Raw genomic sequence first — 21,640 nt, forward strand, 5'->3', positions numbered from 1 at the left:
CCACCTCTTACCTGGTTTCCTTTAGTAACCTCCTGACTGGTCTTTATGCCTCAGTTCCACACCTCACCAATGTTTATCCTCTGCAGAGAATCCAGAGGAAGCCTTTTAAAGCATGGCCCCAAAGAGTTGAGTATCTAAGTAGATAGAACATTTGCCTGACATCCACGTAGCCCTGGATTTGAGTACCAGCATTGTATAAACTGAGTTTGGTGCTGCATGCCTGCAATCCCAGCATTTTGGAGGAAGAAGCAAGAGGATCATGAGTTCAAGATCACCCTTGGCTACATAGCAACTTTGAGGCCAGCCTGGGCTACATAAGACCCTGTTTCAGACCTACCCACCAAAACCTAAAAGCATAACTCAGACATTGCAATCATTCCATTGCAACTGTAGTTAAAAAGTCTGAACTATAAAGTGTTCCATATGATCCAGCATAGTCAGGTGATCTCTCTACCTTGTTTTTTGTGTTCTGTCCTTGTGGGCCTTTGTCCTGCACTTTAAGCATACCACACCTGCATCTTTCTTTGGGCCTCTGTGTTTATTGCTGCATTTGGGTAGATAGTCCTCCCACAACTTCTCTATGATTACTTCCTGTCATTCATCTCTTCTGGGTGTGGCCATTTTTGAGCATACTCTGCTGTTATTCTGCCTAATATTACCTACTCTGTATGCATGGTTGTTGCCTGTGCTTCTCAGGTACAAGGGGATTTTCTTAAAGTTAGGAACTTTTTAAAAAAGTATAGAATGTGGGCTAGAGAGATGGCTCAGAGGCTAAGAGCACTGACTGCTCTTCCAGAGGTCCTGAGTTCAATTCCCAGCAACCACATGGTGGCTCACAACCATCCATTATGAGATCTGGTGCCCTCTTCCAAATATACATGGAAGCAGCATGTTGTATACATAAAATAAATAAAATCTTTAAAAAATTTTAAAAAATGTAGAATGCACAGGATTTAAAGTAGTACCTTGTACACAATATGCTTTCATTATTAATTAGAAACTCTGGTGAGGATCCTTCAAGGCTGACTAATAGAAAACTAGTTGCGTTGTAAGAATTTCTTATTTTATCTACATAAGAAATCTGTGAGCTAATTCAGAAAAGGAAAGATTCGATTAATTTGTTTTTTTTTTAAAATCCCAGAACAAATAAGACAATACTATATTTTCATACATATTGTTATTGCTTAATTCTGATATGATTTTTCAAGCAAATTGTAGTAGGAAAAGATAAACATTGAAATTTAATAATGCATAGACTTGTGCCTGTGTTGGTAATTTATTATTTGGATTATAAGAGGTCCTTATTTTGTCTAACAACTAACACGTTGTCAGGACTGGTCATCTGACAGCCACAGTCTACTTTTTAAAACATGAGAAACAGGGACCAGTTGAATGGCTCAGTAGGTAATGGCTGTGTAACCCTGACAACTTGAGCTCAATCCCCTAGCCCATATTAAAGTGGAAGGAAAAGAGCAAGTCAATAGAGTTGCCCTCTGGTCTCCATATTTGTCCTGTGGCAGCCCTCCCCAGAAATAAATCAATAGTTTTTAAAAGCTGTAGGAAGTAAAACAGTAAAAAAAAAAAAAAGTGGGAAACTAATATTTATTATTGTTCAAGTTCTTTTAGGAAGGAAGAATGTGGGATGCTTTGAAATACAGTGTTTGATGCAGGTGTGTCCCACCTGGGACCTGTGGGCTGCATGGGTTCCAGGATAGCTGTGAATGCAACCCAGTACATCTGTAGGTGGCAGCCTTGTTCTAAGGTCACTTGACACTCCTGTTTATTAGAGTCCTTGGAGATGGTGCCAGCATCATGGATTTCCATGACCACAGGATTGCTAGCACAAATCTTTGTTTAGCTCAACCTAGTGAATCATAAAGCAATTACTTTATTTACATGTTAGTCTTTAAAAAATAGAAAGGTAGGGAGCTGGGGAGATGGTGCAGAGGTTAAGAGCATTGGCTGCTCTTCCAGAGGTCCTGAGTTCAATTCCCAGCAACCGCATGATGGCTCACAACCATCTGTTATGAGATCTGGTACCCTCTTATGGTATGCAGGGATTTATGCAAGCAGAACACCATATACCTAGTAAATAAATAAATCTTAAAAAAATAGAACAGTAAATACGTTTCATCTCTGAGCTTTAGGTTTATGCTCTGTGTGAGGCAGCAATCGAACAGAAAGGAGACAACTCAGGCTTATAGAATCTTGGCATTAGGAGGATTTTAGTGCAGTTTCTTAGAAACATAATGTAATAAGGGATTCAGTGTAATCAGGGTTAGATTTGAATACTAAGGTGTTTGTCATCATGATGCCCTGCTGTTCTTTAGTATATATAACTCTACTCTATTTCCTAAGGCTGGCCCTCACCGCCATGAATAAGTTTGAAGAGGCAGTTACAAGCTACCAGAAGGCACTGGATCTTGATCCTGAAAATGATTCCTATAAGTCAAATCTGAAAATAGCGGAACAGAAGTTAAGAGAGGTGGCTAGTCCTGTAAGTTGTCACTGTGAAGTCTGTGGAATAGGTCTGTCATTCACGATTGATTGACATCATAATGGCTGGAATGAATCTCAGATCTAACTCTTTTACAGACCGGAACTGGGTTGAGCTTTGACATGGCTAGCTTGATAAATAACCCGGCGTTCATCACCATGGTGAGTATACTTTCTTTTTGATCTATTGACTGTTGTCCACAATATATTTGCAAACCTTTTCTGCCATACTTTTTAAGAAGATGGAATCTTCAGTAGTTTCTGGCATTGACCCATAGCTCTTGGGCTTAAGTGGTTTTCCTGCCTCTGTATCTCAAGGAAATGCATATTCCACATTTTTTTAAGAAACAAATGAAGGAGTTTGTTGTAAGTGGCAGAGGCAAAGGCAGAGATGTTTCACCCGTCTGCCTTCCTCAAAGGGAAGCCAGGGTAGAGTTTAGAAAGCCCATAGCTTTCCTAAACTGGAATGTAAAAGTCAATGTTTGTGTGACTATGTATACTTTATAAGACAAAACTCGTATTTTTTTCATTAGAGTACCAATTTCTGAGTATATGAAAAGTTAAAAATCACCGTCTTGGGCTGGTGAGACGGCTCTGAATGTAATGGTGTTTGCTGTATAAGCTGGTGATCTGCGTTCCATTCCTGAGATCCCTATGGTGGAAGGAAAGGACTGACTTCACAAGTTGCCTTTTGACCTCCACACAAGCACGGTGACACATGTATACACACACACACACACACACACACACACACACACAAACACGAAAGAAAGAAAGGAAGGAAGGAAGGAAGGAAGGAAGAAGGAAAGAAAGAAAGGAAGGAAGGAAGGAAAGAAAGAAAGAAATGTGATTTAAAACCCCAATGTCATATAAAATTGGTCCTAGGAAGATATATCTATCAGTTGATGTCTGAGGATTTTGATCATATGGCAATTACACAAGCTTGCCCCTCAGCATTGGTCTTGTTTTTTGTTTGAAGTGTTTATGTTTTTAAAAACAGCTCCTCTTAGTAAGTAGTAAAGTTATATGCTTGCCAAAAATAAATAAATAAATAAATAAGTGATACACTGGAAGACAAATGTCACACAATTTCAATTTTATGTGTAACCTAGAAATGATGAACTTATGGGAACAGAGAGCAGAATTGTGGCTATTAAGCTTCAATGTGGGTCTTTTAACAATGGGGAAATGATTGGTTTAAGGATATAAAACTGCAGTTGGACAAGAGGCATGGACTCTGTGATGTCTTGAGCTCTACTGAGAGCATGATAAATATGGTTGATAACAATAGGCTATATTTTAAAAGTTGTGAGATAGTATACTTTAAGTTTCTCAAAACAAAAATGGTGAATATGTGTGATATAACATGTTAATTGGTTTAATTTAGCCATGCCATTGTGAACATACTGTATTGTGTATCATAATTGTGCATGACTTTATTTATGAACTAAATAAATGAATGGAAAAAAAAAGGGACGTGGGAAAGAAAAAAAAAAAACAGCTCCTCATGTAGCCCAGGCTGGCCTCAAACTTGGTATGCAGCTGAAGGTGACCTTGCATTTTTGATCTTTCTGTCTCCTAAATGCTGGGATTATTGGCATGCACTACGACATTCAGTTTATGCAATGCAGGAGACTGAACCCTGGACTTCATGCATCCTAGGCAACTAAGCAAATCCCTAGACTTGCTCTGTGTTCTTCAAATCAACAAAATACCTTAGGGATCTTTGAAAAACAATCATGATCCAGTCCAGTACTTAGTGGGTATAGTATGTTACCTGGGTCTATAGTACTTCTTAAATGACTGCATATTTTGCATGAAAATATTCTGCTGCCTAGCATGGTAATGAATGTCTGCAATCCCTGCATTGGAAGTCTGAGGGAGTAAGATGGAGAGCTTTAGGTCAGCCTTGCCTACACAGGATTTGAGGCCAGCCTTGGTTACATAGGTGAGACCCTGTTTCAAAACAAAAACACCAGCATTCCATCATATTCTGTGCTTCTGGAATAGGATCAGTTCCTATTCATCTTTGTTCAAATAAATATGTTTTACAATCACCAAATCCTTAGTTCAACCAAAATACACAGTCCTCTATCAACTCAGTTGGCCTTCTCACCTACTTGCTGGCAAACACATACCCCCTTTTAAGTCTTGTGATGTTTTAAAACCTGGCTTGCTCATTTCTAGGTTATGAGCAAGTTATGTTCTCAGGTTATATTACTGTAACAGAATATGAAAATGGAATTTAGTTTCAGGTTAAATTTAGTCTCTAAGCTGCTACATACCAAAATAAGGTGTGACAACACCATGTAGGAGTTGCAAAAGATGAGGGTTAAAAGCACATCTTTTTGATTCTTAAAAAAGGGGCCAGGGTGAGGATGTGGGTGGAGCTCAGTGTCAGAGCACCTGGATAGCATTCTTGAAGCCCTACACTTGACTGCTCAGCACTGCTCTAATACACACATACATGAACACATAAGTAAAGTCAGGGTTGAGAGTTGGGACATATGCTTAGTGTTCAAGAAGTCCTGGATTCGATCCTCAGTACTGTCAAAATAAAGAAAAGTAATAGTAATAGAAATGGATGAAAGTTGATTAAAATGGCATTTTGAAGATTTACTGGCCTGCCATTGTTGCTCTGTGAAGGAAGCAGGGAGGCCTTCCTTCATCTCCAGCCCATTACAAAGAGCTGTTCTGGTCTCAGTAGCACAGTCAGTCACATGCAGCTAGCTCCGTGGCCTCATCCTTATTAAGAGTACACAGTCTTGGGCTAGAGAGATGGCTCAGTAGTTCAGAGCACTGGGGGCTCTTCCAGAGGTCCTGAGTTCAATTCCCAGCAACCACATGGTGGCTCACAACTATCTGTAGTGAGAGCTGGTACACTGCAGGTGTACATACAGACAGAACACTGTATACATAATAGATAAATAAATTAAAAAAATAAGTATACAATCTCATCCTTGTAGTGGTGATACATACCTTTAACCCTAAATTTGAGTCTAGCCTGGTCTACAGAGCAAGTTCCAGGACAGCCAGAGCTACACAGAGAAACCCAGTCTCAAAAAACAAACAAACAAACAAACAAAAAACAAAGAAAAGAAGCACCAGATCTTTACAGTTTTAAAGTTTCTCTTTTTCCCTTTTGATCTATTGATCTGATCAGTCATGGCAATGTCCTCCATTAACAATGTTTTGTTTGTTTGTTTTCGAGACAGGGTTTCTCTGTAACTTTTGGAGGCTATCCTGGAACTTACTATATAGACCAAGCTGGCCTCAGACTCAATGAGATCCCCTTCCTCTGTCTACCACGTGCTGGGATTAAAGGCATGTGCCACCACTGCCTGGCTAACAATGTTTTTTTTTTTTGTGTGTGTGTGTGTGTGTCTGTAATCTGACATCCCTGTTTGACACCAGTTTCTACAGTACCTTCTCTCTTGTACTGTCCCATTTACTTGTATAGCATGCTAAAATGCCACCCAACGTTAGGGTCCTCATCATTAGGTTTCATTCCTTTACCTTTACACAATCTTTATAACATCTGTAAGCATTACTGTCATATTTTAATGGGCAATACTATTTTTAATTATAGGCTGCAAGTTTAATGCAGAACCCTCAAGTTCAACAGCTGTAAGTATAAAGGGCTCTTTATGCCTTTGCCTTCTCTTTGCTAGACTCCTAATTTGAGCATGTCACCTCACAATTGGTAAAAATGCACTGAATTCCAGTCACTTAGAACTTAGGTTCACCTTAAACATCTGATACAACCCTTTCTATGGCGCTGATAGAGTTGACTGACTTCATTCCTGGAAAGACTATATGCTAATCTCCCTGGTGTATTTTTTATTATCCTAGAATGTCAGGAATGATGACAAATGCCATTGGGGGACCTGCTGCTGGAGTTGGAGGCCTAACAGACCTGTCTAGCCTCATCCAAGCGTGAGTAAAGTTTGTCCTAGTTTGCTTTCTATAAGACTGATAAGACCAAATGCAAGTTGAGGAGAAAAAGATTTATTTCATTTTACAGTTTATAGTGCACCATGAAGAGAAAATCAGGGCAGGAACTCGAGGCAGGAACCTGGAGGCAGGAACTGAAGCAGAGGAACACTGCCTGTTGGCTTGTTCTCTATGGTTCTCCCAGCTTGCTTTCCTTTACAATGGAGGACCACCTATTCAGGGATGGTACTGCCTCTAGTGTGCTGGGCCCTCACATATTAGTCATTAATCAGAAAAATGTTTCACAGACTTGACTGCAGGCCAATTGGATGGAGGCAGTTCTTCTGTTGATATTCCTTCTTCCTTGATACGTTTAGGTTTATGTCAAATTGACAAACACTAACCAGTATAGATTGTTGATTAGTTCCAGAGTCATACAGTTTGTTTCTAAGGGGTCAAGGCTTTCATTTCAATCTCTTACTGTTAAAATGACTAGCTAATTAAATGTACTAAAGCTCTAAGAAGTTGATAAATAGGAGTTACATTTAGAAGACCTAGACTATGTGGTCAGCTCTCTCTTGAGGAAAATCATGCATGCTCACAGACTTCTTTCTCTCTCCATAGGACCCCCAAATATGAGCAGATCTTTAGGAAGTTATTAGCAGGAAAAGTAGGCAGAACCCTACTTAAATTAAAGACATGCACCTTTAATTCCAGCACATGGTAAGCAGAGGCAGGTGGATTTCTGTGAGTTCCAGACCAGCCAGGTTTATATAATGATACCCTGTCACAGCAAGCAAGCAAATAAACAGATAAACAAAACAAAAACAAAAATATGGCCAGTTTCCATCCATAATTGGTAGCTAGATGAGCTGAGGAATAAGTCGTAACTTCCTGAGGGCTCAGAGCATCCACCAGAGTTCCATCTTTTGCTTTACAGCTAAATTTTTGTTGCTTTTGGTATCAAATTAGGGTCCTCCATATCAGTACTGTCATCTACACTTACAGAGGGTCCCTAAGGATTGGTGACCTGCTTAGTGATGCACATGCATTGTGATCTCATATGTAAAGCAATTAACCCTGCACTTTTACAAATGAAGATCCAAGAATTTTTTTTTTTAATTTTGTAAGCTTAAATAACTATTCTGGGATTTAAGTGGTAGTCATATGTCTACTGAAAACATGTATTAAGTAGGTACAGGTCTATATTTAAAATTTGAAGAGACATAGTCTTGCTATGTAGCCCATCTTAGGGTGATCTTCCTGAGTGTGCTGGGATTACAAACATGGGCCCCCATACATGGCTGAAAAACACCCTTTCTTTAGTAGTAGAACACTTATTTGAGTTTAATTGACAGCATCACAAAAATAAGTAAAATGAGTTTCAAAATCACATTAGATTATTAATGTTCGGAACACTCAGGCAGTTCAAACAAGCCTCTGCAGTGTTTCTTCTCATTGGCTCCACATACTCAAGTCAGAATTGCCCATGTCACTAAAATTTGAATGTGTGTTTGATACTGCCACTGCTAAGTTTATAGGAAGCCACAGTTCCAGTTTCTAATTTGTAGTTACAATCACTCACCACTTCGAATATTGAATTTTTAGAGTGATCTTTAAGTGGCATGACTGTCATGTTTAATACATGTAATTGAAGTCACAAACTCAAGGATTTGTGATACTCATTTTATTGTAATCTCAAGGACCATTTTGTTAGCGTTTAAAGGAAAAGCCGCAGAACAGGCAAGCTATAAATCTCAGCAGCTGTCCAGAGAAGAATCAGAGAACTGAAAATAAGAACAAAAATCTGAACAAACAACCCCCTTTCCTCTCCAGAAATATCCATGTTCTTTGAGCCAAGCCAGCATGGAGGTCAGCCACATGGCAGCAACATCATAAGCAACACGTGGGGAGGGGCTTCAGAGCATCAGAATAATTTTGTGCAGTTTCTGAACAGCATCCAAGTGAAAGAGACAAAAACAAAAGAATAGGAATTTCATCAGGACTCAGAAAAGTGAGCGGACCCAAGGAACCTCATGCGGCTTGTAAAAACCATCTAAATTCTATTTTTTGAGATAGAGTTTTTATGTAGATCATGCTGTCCTTGTAGCTGAGGGTGGTCTTGAACTCTTGATGTTCTTGCCCCTCCCACCCAACTGCTAGAATTGTTGACATTACTACTATCCTGTTTCAAAACTGTGTATGAATGTGTTTAATGAGGTACTGGGCTTGAACCTAGAATCTTACGAATGTAGGAAAGGGTTCTGTTGGGCTAGAGAGGTGGTTCAGAAGTAAAGAGCACTTGTTACACAATGAGAACAGGAGTTCTGATCTTAGTACCCACTCCAGGACCTGGGCATCCACATACACCTCTAACACCACGACTTAAAGGGGTGGAGACAGGAGCACTACTGGTGCTTGCTGGCTTCCAGGTTACCCAAGAAAATGCAAGTCCTAGGTTCAGGGAAAGACAGGAAGTGATAGGGGAAGACACCGGCATCCCTCCTGGCCTTGGCTTGTGTACCTGCACACCATGTGCACGCGCGCGCGCGCGCGCACACACACACACACACACACACACACACACACACACACACAGGGAGAGAGAGAGAGAGAGAGAGGAAGAGAGAGAGAGAGAGACATGTACGCACACAGACACAAAGAAAGACATACACACAGACACACATACATACATACATACACACACACACACAGATATACACACAAACACACACACCTTGCGAGCTGTCTGTCTGTAGTAATGCTAGGTGGGGTATTGGTAATGTTAGGGTTCTAAAACTTGTGTTTATAGGAGAAATTCTCTTGGGTAGTTCCCCCGGCTTCTGCAGTTCATTTTGCATCCAGATTCTGTGACTAGAAAGTCCCCACCCAGTTTATTCTGCCTTTTTCCTGCAGGGGACAGCAGTTTGCTCAGCAGATACAGCAACAGAACCCTGAACTGATAGAGCAGCTGAGAAATCACATCCGGAGCAGGTCGTTCAGCAGCAGTACGGAAGAACACTCCTGACTTGATCAGGACCCTCGCCCAGTACACATAGTTATGGTTCTGACATGTCCACCTGTAGACAATAGTCAAAACAAAGTAACAAAAAATCCACCCTACACAATGTCTGAGAATAATGGAGGAAAGTCTCTTGTGTTAACCTGAGAGAATCCATCCATTTAGAAAATAGTTTATCACAAGCAGACTTGAACATATTCCCAACTCCTTTGGAAACAAACCATCAGTAGCCTTGTTAAGTGCTAATCCAGCCTTGGAAAAGGGCCCATCCATTTTAAAACTTTTATCATCATATTTGTATATCAGACAGTACAGAGTATATTTATTGACTAGTAGGGCTATTTATTGGATAAAGTTCTTTAGCTACAGGTTTCCCTAAGCCATGGTTTTGAGAGAGTGGCTACTGAGTGGAAAGACTTCTCATCATGCTGGTTTAGAAGACATGTGCCTGGCAACATGTCAGGAGAGAAACTTTGGTATGTGCTTCCATCAGTAACATGTCTGCCATGGGCACCAGTACTATCTTAGGGCAGCTTTTACTGGTGATGGGATCTTCAGATGGCAAGAAGCCATGTTGGGTGCAGGTGATGCTTTGAAGATACTGTGAATGTACAGAAAGCAAAGGTGGTATGCTCAGGTTTTCTCTGTAATTGTAACTAGTCTTGTCTGTGGTGTAGTGTTAATAGCATTCGCATGGCCAGTGAAGTACACAATGAAACACACTTAGAGATCCTTAACGGTACTGGTCACGTCAGTGAACACAACTGCTCTATTAATTATCTCAGCTTAATTGTCACAGTTTCATTCGTGGGAAACTTACCTAGGGCAATATCTTTTTACACTAAAAAAGCCACTGACTTGACCCCAAGTTATGGGATTTCTAAGTGGAATTTAATTTGTGCCCATCAACAATGATTGTTTTTTAACTTTACCATTATTTGCTGGATAACAAAGGCATCTATTGCTATCATTGCTCATTTGTGTAATCCTCTGCTGTAGTTTGGCTTGGCATGCCAGTCTTATGCTTAATTTTAATTTATTGAAATTTAAACATAACAGGAGACTTCAAGTATCTTATATTTATGCATCTGGCATATGGTTAGTAGAAGGAAATGGCATGAGATACTAATGGCATGACTCTAGGTACATTGATGGATGAAAAAAATTCCAGTTTTAAATGGAATTGGTTAAATGGGGGCTGGTATGTAATGATTTTACATGTGATGAAGGAAAGGTGAAAAAGAAAGTAATTTAAAATTAATGAGGCAGTAAGGACCTTCCCACAGTTCCTGTATTTAGTGTCTTGAGGTTTCAAAAGCTTTTCTTTTTTGCCTTTTGTGAGGCAGTGGTTTTGTAATTTCACTATAAACATGTTGGGGAGATGAATTAAAAATTCTGATTTAGGGTCTTATTATCAAATTTGGTTTAGTTCACCGATTTAAACAGTGCACCATGCAGTTAGGACTCAACTTTAGAACAACATAAAGTTGGAGGTCTCTCCTCAAGTAGCCAACAAGCACCTAGGCTCAGGCTCTTGTGGGATAGACAGGAAACACAGTTCTGGTAGAGAACAGGAGAACCTCTGACATAGAACTGTGTTGTATTACCTGTTACATAGCATCGAGTGTTCCTTACACAGGGTGAAGCACTCACTGGCTGCACAAAGTTTACAATCAAAGAAAATTCGAGGTTGACAACTAAAACAACCACCCAGTGTTGAATGTTCATAATCCTAGAACATGCTTTCAGTTAAATAAAACTGGTGAATCCTTAGTGTGCTGACCAGGAAACAGAAAATACAAATTAACAGTATCAGAGATGAAAGTGAGAGTGCTTGCCTGGTGTATGAGACCATGAGTTCAATTCCATCACTGCATTCAAAAAGAAAAAAAATAAAAAAAAAGAGCAGCTATACTACTGAACAGATCCTATAGATGTTAAAAGGGAAACTATGGTGGTGGGGAGCATAGTTCGGTTGGTAGTGCTTATCTAGCATGAAGCCCTGGGTCACTCCTTCCCTATACTGCATGGAACTGGAATGACAAGGTGCACTTGTAATCCCAACATTTGAGAGGTAGAGGCAGGACCAGTAATTCAGCATCATTCTTGGCTACATAGTGAGTATGATGCCAGCCTGGGATACAGGAGACCCTGTTTCAAAAATAAAACAAACAAAACCCCCACTAGGAAACAAAATAACCCAAAAAGCAAAAAGGACAATTAGAAAACACTATGACTTGCCCTAGAATTTTGTATTTAATAACTTTTGGAAACCAGTCTTTGTGAAGATAACCTGAATAGGCCAGTCTTTGTTAAGAAATTTTAGTACTTGCCAGGACAAACAAACAAAAAAAACCCATAGGTTCAGATGATTTCAGTGGTCAACTCTATCAAAGTCTTAGGAGAGAATAATATCCGCTCTATAGGACTCTCAGAAAACAGAAGAGGAAGAACTAGTTCACTTGGCCAGCAATATCCCGCTAAGAATGAACAGTTCTCATCAGTGGCTCTGGAACACTGACTTCCTGTGCTAACATCCTTAGTAGCTCTTCCTTTTACACAAAATAGAACTTGTGTGTATCTTCCATTTCACTTTTTTTAGTTTGTTTCTTTGGGAACGAATATACAGCCAGATGTCGCTTCCCACTTCATGGAGTTTCCTTCTATTCAGGACACCTTTTACTCTTCAGGTCTCTCCATCACATTGGAGTCGTCACACTGCAAGCTATTTTCAGGATTTGTGTGTGTGTGTGTGTGTGTGTGTGTGTGTGTGTGTGTGTGTGTGTGGCCTGATTGTGCTAGCTGTCTTAAAATTCTCAGACACTTCCCCAAGAATTCTTCCCCTTGTCTGGAAAATACACTTGCTAAGAGAAGCAGGACAGCATTGAGTACTTATATACATTCTAATTAGGAATGCCTGGCTTCCATAAGCCCATTTCATTGGAGTAGCTGAAACTGTTACTGTGCTATGCAAAACTGAACATGCCCTTTTTATGGAAATGGAATTTCATTTACTGTACCAAATCATCACTCTAGTTTTTATAATAGTTGACACAGATCCTTAATAAGATGGTATTTATCTTACTTTTATTTAGAGTATGAATAGTATGTACTTATGTTGTTTATACACAGAAGAGACTTTGTAATTAAAAGTATAAAGCAGAGTAACTTTTAAATTCTGAATGAATGAAGGCATGGTTCAGTCATGAGAAGACGCTTGAGATAATGCTGATAAAGACTGACTGGACCAGTCTCTGTCATCCTAAGGAACCGACTTCAGTTCTCAATGCTTGCATTTTGTTTTGCATAGACATTCATCAATTATGACTAATGTGAGGGTCAAGCCTTCTGAATATACCTTTCATTTTTGGACCAAATAATTTGTCATGGCAATAAATAATTATGCATTTAAGACAAATGTTTTGTGTCTGATTTAATGCATTCTTAATATGTAATCAGTTATATACTGGGGAATTTCAACTTGTCAAAATAGGATAAGGCTTATTTAACATCATGGATGTTTTGTTTTCCTGACTAATTGGGAAACAGTTTGTTATATTACTATTGCAAAGCTGTTTAAGGCCTTATTTTTTTTTCTTTTTCTTTCTCTCTCTCTTTTTTTTTTTTTTTTTTTTTGCTGATTTGTTTCTGATACAAATGGGTATGATTATATGGACAGACAAAACTTTTATATTAGTACATGATATGAGTTAAAAATCAGATATGAAGCTGGGAATCATTTAAATGTGTATTATGAAAATAATTCTAGCTGGGTAGTGGTGGCACCTGCCTTTAATCCCAGCACTCAGGAGGCTGAAGCAGGCAGATCTCTGTAAGTTCAAGATCAGCTTTGTCTACAGTGAGTTCCAGGACAGGCTCTAAAACTACACAGAGAAACTCTGTCTCAAAAAACCCAAATAATAATGATAATAATAATAATATTAATTTCGGGCTGGAGAGATGGCTCAGAGGTTAAGAGCACCGACTGCTCTTCCAGAGGTCCTGGGTTCAATTCCCAATAACTATATGATGGCTCACAACCATCCGCTATGAGATCTGGTGCCCTCTTCTGGTGTGCAGATATACATGGAAGCAGAATGTTGTATACATAATAAATAAATAAAATAGAATAAAAAAATAGTAATTTCTTGCCTTTAATCCCAGAATTTGGGAGGCAGAGAGGCAGGTGGATCTCTGTGATTCGAGACCAGCCTGGTCTACAAGAGCTAGTTCCAGGACAGCCTCCAAAGCCACAGAGAAACCGTCTTGAAAAACAAAACAAAACAACAACAACAAAAACAACAACAACAAAAAATTGGGTTATAGGAAGGGGACCTGAATTGTTTCAGACAAGGCTTTTCTGTTGGCTAAGAACCTAGGAAAGAGTCTAGTTAACTACGATTAACTAAATTTCTACACAAAGTGTTATGAAAATTCCAAAGTATCTTCCAGACTGAATTAGTAAACTGTAGCCCGGGGGTGGGGGGTGGGGGGTGGGGGGTGGGGTGGGATGTGGGGCCCTAGCCAGCAGGTGCCATCACCATAGACACCCCGGCTATTGTACTCAGATGGCAGAACTCACCTGTCTCCAGAGCCCAAGACACCTGATACATGGGTCTTTACAAAAAGGTCTGCCTTTACAAAAAGATACTTGATAGACAAAAAGCCTCAAAAATTGAGCTTGTTGAAAACAAACCTGCCAGTTGTCTTAAAGGTCATGAAATATGTGTAGAAAATATGGAAATGTTCTGTTCATTCAGAATATAATTCACAAGATAAAACTATTGTTTTTACAACAAATATTTAATATTTAACTGTTTTACAGAAAACAAATTTAAATAACATATACTTATTTTTGCTAATGATAATTTCACAAAGCTGACAAAATATAGAGAGCAGTTCTGTAATTAAACAAGATATTTAACATCAGAAATTTTCTTTAGGCTTCCACTTCCACAGCTGATGAGACCACGCAGACTTGTGCAATGTCATCATATTCGTATGTTCTCTTTAAGAATGTGTCAGTGAGTCTTAAGCCAGAGATACTCTAGAGAGAAAGAGAGACAGAGGCACTTCAGTTTTCACTCACTGATAATTACTAGAGAAAATACAGCTATCAGAAATGATAATTTAGCTCATCCTGTTGATTACCAAAAAAAGAACGTACTTGGAGCCCCTGTACCGAAGACAGGAGAGTCAGGGCCAGGCAGAGTGAGGAGCTTGGATGCAGCTTTCCCAGCTGTCTTCCAGAAATCCCACACCAGTGGATAGAATTGGTATTGCACATTTCCAGGACCAGATCCATCGTCCTTTCACTGCTGAAACAATCAGAGAACAGGAATAAATCTTGTTTATTTCCTAAGGAAACACCATCGCATTCCTTCTGTTTTTCATTAAGTTTACCTTCTGGGTGTCCAGGAGAATAAAAACCAGAAAAAGAATGGAAAAATGAGCATGTCATTATTTAACTTAAGATAATATGAAGGTGCCAGGGACCATTGGGAGTTAGAAGTAGGATGATCACAAGTTCAAGGCCAACATCAGCCATATAGCCAGTGTGAGGCCAGCCTGGGCTATAAGGAGGTACTGTCTCAAAAGCAAAACAAACAAAAGGACAGAATGAGGGCATAGCATCTTTCAGGCTTACAGAAGCCTTACACCAGCCTTGCCTTTTCTCTGTACTTCAGACATTCGGGTCTCATTTTATTGCTGCCTCCTACTCTTTGTACTGGGAACTCCATAGGGAAGGACAACCTAAGTCTTTTGACAAACGATCTGTTCTCTTAGCCTGCAACTAACAGGAAATGACTGGCAAGACTCAGAAGTAAAAGCCATTCATGCTTGCTCACTGTGTCCCCATGAAAACTCCTCTATTGGCAGGCACTACTAGTTCAGCTTTAGCATGCTCATTTTCAAAGTTTTCAACGAAATTATGTTAAAGTTCAGAAGGACTAGATTCCTAGTGTATTGTAATTACGTTCAGTTCTTCAGTTCTGTGTGTCTTAGGATTTGGCTCCTATTTTAATATTTACTTAGAATTTAACTTACATATTAAAATTATATTTGCTTTACATGTTTCTATCTCTCTAACAAACATTAGAAATAACCTGTGTTAGAGACCATTTTAGATGGACAACACAATTTTCTCAGTAAATTCTATAAAAACCTAGAAAGTTGTTTACTCTAACAGTTATCTATCTATCTATCTATTTATTTATTTATTTATTTATTTATTTATTTATTTAATTTCATGTATGTGTGTATGTGCCAGTATGCTTGTGCTGGTGTGCATGTGGCTCTATCCCTCTTCCATGTGGGTTCTGGAACTCAGACTCAGGTCATGCTTAGTGCCCTAAACCACTAAGCAAGCTTACCCCTAAGAGTCTGGAGACTAGGTCTCTTGTACTCTGGACTGCCCTTTGTAGCTGAAGATAACCTCGAACTTTTGGTCTCTTCCCTCTTTCTCCAGTGCTTGTGTTACAAGTATGTGTCCCCAGCTAGAGGTCAAAGTCAGGGCACTGTACATCCTAGGAAAGCATTCCACCAACGGGGCTACTCCCCAGTCTCCCTTTGCTCTCTGCCATAATGTTTTTATATTGTATGTTGTATGCCTATATCCACGTTTGTATATTTGGGATTTGATTTTCATAGATGAGGAAATGAAATTGAAACTGTTAAAGTGGTTTAGAAAACCACTACATTAAAATGAACATCAAAAAATTAGTTTAAAAATTTTCACAGTATGATCAGTTAGTCAATAAGCTTTTTTGACACCCCCCCAAAAAAACTCAAAATAAAAGTCCCCTGGAATCCCCTATATTTACACATTTTTGCCTGAATGTTCACTAAGATCATATGATCAGCAAGCACTGTATGTAAACTGTTAAGATCTGTCTCTCCTGAATAATTTACAATCCAGTCAGAGAGAGATAAAGAGGAACAGCAACCCATGGATGTTACCACAAAACTAAAACTTTCTATGAAAAAGACTGAGGGGCTGGGAATGCAGATCAGTTGGTATCCATCCCTAGCATCCAAGACCCCAACTTTGATCCCTAGCATGTCAAGAACAGCATGGTAGTGCACACCTGTAATCCTATTGAGCACCTGACCTGAGAAGTGGGGGTAGGAGATCAGAAGTTCAAGGTCATCCTCAGCTTTACAGGAGTTCAATGCCAGCCTGGGTTAGAGACTCTGCTCAAAACAATAACATAACAAAGTAGTAGTAGTAGTAGTAGTAGTAGTAGTAGTATATCTAGTAGCTTCATAGAGAATCAGGCATTTCTCTAATTTTGAAGGATATTTCCTATATCCTTACAACACAGGATTGGATGGGTATGAAAGTAAAGTGATTATACAGCTATACTAAAAGGGTGATTCATCATTGCAATACTATTGCAGTACTCAAACTAATAATGTGTTAGCAAAACCACTTTGATAGAATTTAATTTTTTAATGCTTTAAGCTGTCTATGATTTGCTTCTTCTGTTTACTGCCAAAACTGCTTCATGGCTGGGTGTGGTGGTGGATGCCTTTCATCCTATCACTCCAGGAGACAAAGGCTAGTGGTTCTCTATGGATTTCACATCAGCCTGGTCTACATAGCAGTTCCAGGCAAGCCAAGGCTACACAGTAAGACAATCTCAAAAAGAAGACAAAAAACTTTAGCCTGTATTCCCATTACTCAGAAGACTACAAGTTCAAGTCAGTCTGGGCTATATAATAAGACTGTCTTGGAGAACATTACCAAAGAAAATAGGCAATAGACAAAAAATCAGAATCATTTTTCCAACCTAGAAGTTGCTCTTATTTTAACATTTCTTCTTGTTAATACTAAAGACATGGTTCAGGTTCAAGCATCACAGAAATGTATCTGAATACTCTATTCAGGCATCTTTACTGGCCTGTCCTTGGGGTTCTGACAGGATACGCCCTCAGTTGCAGCCACTAAAAGCACCACCTGTGCACATTTACTACTTTCCCTTTTAAACAGGCGCTGTCCACCTCCCATCTTCCTCTCTTTCTCTCTGCCCATCTCTGTCCCCCCCACTCCTCTTCTGCCACTCCTGTCCACAGAGACTGGTCTCCCCTCTCCCCTTCCCCAGTTTCCAATTCACTTTCCCCCAATAAAAAACCCTTCTACCCAAGCTCTGTCGCATGGTGTCTTTCTCTCAAATGCTGCTTTTTAAAATTACAACACTCATCATCTATGCCAGCTCATTCTTAAATGTGGCCTTTTCTAGCTCTCTTCCACAGACTATCAATAATTAATACCCACCACATATTATGATTAATGAATGAAATTAGAACACAGGAAGTAAATATTAGGGCCTCAAATATGTAAACATCATTAGCAGTGTTATAGTATTCAATATAAGAAGGGACAAGATATATAAAGGAGTGCAGAGGTGCACGCACCCCGTTAATCCCAGCGCTGGGGAGGCAGAGGCAGGCAGATCTCTGAGTTTGAGGCCAGCCTGGTTTATAGAGTGAGCTCCAGGACAGCTAGGGCTATACAGAGACACTGTCTCAAAAAACTAAAAGAGGGCAGGGGGATAATTAAAGGATTTGCAAGAACTTTTAGGTGAGGAGAAAGGAGGCCCAGTCACACACATTGGCATTACCTGCAGTTTGTGATTTTACAGGTAATACGGAAAGGTTCTTCTAGGTTCACTGTATCTGGGATGGCCTCTAAAGAGAGCCTAACATCTCCGTAACCTGGAGCCTGTGAAAACAAAAGTAACACAGTTAAAATACACCTATTAAATAACCTTTTGATATTAATGAAGGCACCATACCAGCACCTTTTCTGAACAGACACAGGTCTCCAAACTGATGCTCTGTGAAAACACTGAGGCCCTGCTTGGGTCTCTCACTCACTTCTTATGCTGTGAGCTTGGGTGGAACAACCCTGCAGACCCAGACTTTTGGTGATAATTACTACAGGCTCAGTAGAAATAAGATGAATCTTGCCTCTAGATAAGGAATGAGTTAGGACTTAGGGGTTCTGATCTCAAAGGGTTGCTGAGTTCAGACCAGCCAGGACTATATAGTGACACTCTGTCTCAAAACAATGACAACAAAGGAGTAAACAGTAGGCAAGCACTGTAAGTCTATGAGGTTCAGGACATTGCCCAGAATACCTCAATGCAATGTGAGTCAGATGAACAGTGAGTGTCAGGTGGTGGTGGCGCAGGCTTTTAATTCCAGGCGGTAGAGGCAGGCGGATCTCTGTGAGTTTAAGGCCAGCCTGGTCTACAAAGTTAGTTCCAGGATAGCCAGGACTGTTACACAGAGAAACCTGGTCTTGAAAAACTAAAAAAAGGCTGATAAGCAGTTATAAATACTGTTTGTTGAAGTTAAAAAAAAATACAGAGATACTCAAGAGAAGCCAACATCTAACTGAACATTTCTATGAATCTCAACACTAGTTTTCTCCTAGGGACCAACACAGCTATTAGTTAGTATTTTCTAGAAATCTGGGTGACTTCATGGTGCTCTGCTTTTTAGGGCTAAGCTGAATGACCTACCCAACCCCACACTGACCTGTTTTCTAAACTCACCATTCTTTGAAGCTGGCTGGTCTGTAATCTTCCCCTTTCACCTAGGTTTGTTTTCCACACTATGTCCAACTTTCCAATGACTGTCACTCCCTTAATGATGCCAGCTTTTTCTGCAAACTCCTTCTTAGGCTTTAGGCAGTATAAGTACTGGCGTGTATCCATTGGCTGCAAATATCCTCTGGATCCAAATGTAGATACACTGGCAGGTGGAGAATTAGAAGAAAAATCTGTTAGCATCTTTCCGAAGGAAAAGCTATTCACACGGTTGTTGTTTCTCCTCCTCCTCCTCCTCCTCCTCCTCTTCCTTCTTCTTCTTTTTTGAGATAGGGTTTCTCTGTGTAGCCCTAGCTGTCATGGAACTCATTCTGTGGACCAGGCTGGCCTCATACAGAGTTCTGCCTCCCAAGTGCTATAAACGTGTGCCCCACCACGCCTGGCTGGTGTGGTTAATTCTTTTGGATAGGAATTGATAACAGAGATTTAGGAGTGGACAGAGGTTTCAATCCAAATGAAATGTCTGCCTAATGAGACACTGTGTTCAAGGCCATCTTGGGCAACTTAGTAAGACTCTGTCTCAAAATAAAAAAGTAAAACAGAGGCTTGGGTCTATCTCAGTGGTCAGCACTTGCCTAGAATGTGTGAGGAAGTGGGTAGGTCCCCACTACCACCCCTCCAACAAAAAAGGAAGGGGGAGGCAGAGAGAAACTAGCTTTGAAACAGAGCAATATTTTCTATTCTGTTTCTTTGTGTGGCGCTGGGGACAGAAGCCAGGGTGCTGCATGTGCTAGGTAAGTGCTAAACCATTTAGCACCATTACCGCCCTTGAGATACACCATTCTAATATAAGTAGTTGCTTTCAAAATGAATGAAGAATGGAAAGCAAAAAAGTCTGTCAACTTTTTGGTATCTTACCATCACACAAGCTTTTTATTACTAGGAATCATTATTATTAGGAAAGTCAGGCACTCTCTCTCCAGCTAGTGCCTCCTCATCAACACTAATAATACATTTGTTTGTTCCTTCTCTTCCAAAATAGCTATAGAAAGACATGTTGGGCTGGAGAGATAGCTCAATAGTTAAGTTTCAGATGACCGGGGTTTGGTTCCAAGCACTCACAACTATCTGTACCTCCAGTTCCTGGGGATCTGATACCTTCACACCAATGCACATAAAAAATAAAGTTAAATAAATTTAAAAAAGAAAGACATGTATACTTTCCCCACAAAAATTAAAATCATCTCCTCTGATGTCCATATCTTCTTACATGCAAATTTATTTTTCAAATTGACACTCACCCTATCTTTAATTCCTAATATCTTCTCCACTATCCTTCCCATGTTTCAGTTTTATCATTTACAGGGTAATAATGATAGTTTCCGATTTATCTGGATGAAATATGAAAGTTAGAGAACCAGGGTAGCCGGGTGGTAGTGGCACACACCTTTAATTCTAGCAATTGAGATAAGAGACAGGCAGATCTCTGTGAGATATAGATATATAGATAAATATAGAGATGAGAGAGAAAGGGCTTTGAACAGTGCAACACAAGATGGGAAAAAGGCAAGATCTTTATGTAGAGGGAGGTCCAACTAGGTGTGAGGAAAACTCATTAGCAAGGGTAGACATGCTGTTATGCACTTGGTCAATCTTACTGTGTGTGTGTCACATATATAGACTTCAACTGTGATCTTTTGCTTGCAATAAGAATCAGCACTGCAGCACTCGGGAGGCAGAGGCAGACGGATCTCTGTGAGTTCGAGGCCAGCCTGGTCTCTAGAGCGAGTGCCAGGATAGGCTCCAAAGCTATACAGAGAAACCCTGTCTTGAAAAACCAAAAACAAACAAACAAACAAACATAAAACAAAAAACAAAAACAAACAATAAATGAAAGGCACATAAGAAAACATAAACCAAAAGGAGAAACTGACTGGGGAAGACAGCTCATGGGACTTCTACTTTCTCATTAAAGGTTTGATTAATGTAAAACTTCTCTAAAAAATTTTGTTCACCAATTATTTTAAAATAAATCACAATCTACTAGACTAGGGGTCATCAGAAAAGCCTGCATCTTTCCAAATAGCAGCAAACATTTCATATTTACCATTCCCCGGCTTGGGTCACTGAATTTAATTCTGTTACATTGTACATTATCGATGGCTCCAGGGAAACTTTCTCCATAAACATAGGTGAGGTTGTAATGTTCTGAATTTGGGCTTCAAGAAAGACTTCATCAGTCTGAGGACATGGAAAAAAAGGCACCAAAATGTCATGGTATTTACAGTATTTACCTTGATGAAAATATCTTATTTATATGAAAAAATATTAACCACAACTGTGATTAGTTCATGCCTGCAAATCAAAATTATCACCATTAATGCAAGAAAAGAAATCTTCATCCTAACATAATAAACAGGAGCAAAGTGAGTTGTTAGTCAACAGGTACCCTGTCAAACAATGGATGTGGGATAGCTAGGATATATTTGGTAGAATTCAAAAGCATGTGTTCAACTAGTATTTTGGTAACAACAAAAAGTCCAAATGTGGTAAGATGTTAAAATGGTAGAAGAAACTTCAGTGTGATGGGCACACTCAGACTGGGCTAAGGGAAGGTAATGAGGTCTTCATT

The 21,640-nt window shown here is 39.6% G+C and overlaps 2 protein-coding genes across 12 annotated transcripts in view; one reads left to right on the top strand and one right to left on the bottom strand.

Moving 5' to 3' along the window:
- Sgtb (small glutamine rich tetratricopeptide repeat containing beta) overlaps positions 1-12,869 on the top strand; it is a 35,723-nt gene extending 22,854 nt beyond the window's left edge. For 5 of the 7 annotated variants that reach the window (XM_027401561.2, XM_027401559.2, XM_035440548.1 and 2 more), the window contains 5 exons: positions 2,359-2,497; positions 2,596-2,658; positions 6,086-6,123; positions 6,349-6,432; positions 9,346-9,484. In XM_027401561.2, coding sequence (XP_027257362.1) covers positions 2,359-2,497; positions 2,596-2,658; positions 6,086-6,123; positions 6,349-6,432; positions 9,346-9,457 — 436 coding nt within the window. In that variant the 3' untranslated portion in view covers positions 9,458-9,484. Of the gene's footprint in view, positions 1-2,358; positions 2,498-2,595; positions 2,659-6,085; positions 6,124-6,348; positions 6,433-7,053; positions 7,483-9,345 lie in introns of those variants that run through there. The other 2 variants (XM_027401558.2, XM_027401557.2) reach the window with 2 other exon arrangements.
- A 1,364-nt stretch (positions 12,870-14,233) lies between these two features.
- Trappc13 (trafficking protein particle complex 13) overlaps positions 14,234-21,640 on the bottom strand; it is a 32,093-nt gene continuing 24,686 nt past the window's right edge. For 3 of the 5 annotated variants that reach the window (XM_027401551.2, XM_027401549.2, XM_027401553.2), the window contains 5 exons: positions 21,116-21,249; positions 19,015-19,213; positions 18,076-18,176; positions 14,619-14,769; positions 14,234-14,498 (listed from right to left, as the gene is read on the bottom strand). In XM_027401551.2, the coding sequence (XP_027257352.1) occupies positions 14,391-14,498; positions 14,619-14,769; positions 18,076-18,176; positions 19,015-19,213; positions 21,116-21,249 (693 nt within the window). In that variant the 3' untranslated portion in view covers positions 14,234-14,390. The remainder of the gene's footprint in view (positions 14,499-14,618; positions 14,770-18,075; positions 18,177-19,014; positions 19,214-21,115; positions 21,250-21,640) is intronic. The other 2 variants (XM_027401552.2, XM_027401550.2) reach the window with 1 other exon arrangement.

Source organism: Cricetulus griseus, chromosome 2, assembly GCF_003668045.3.
Source record: "Cricetulus griseus strain 17A/GY chromosome 2, alternate assembly CriGri-PICRH-1.0, whole genome shotgun sequence".
Classification (NCBI taxonomy): Eukaryota; Metazoa; Chordata; class Mammalia; order Rodentia; family Cricetidae; genus Cricetulus; species Cricetulus griseus.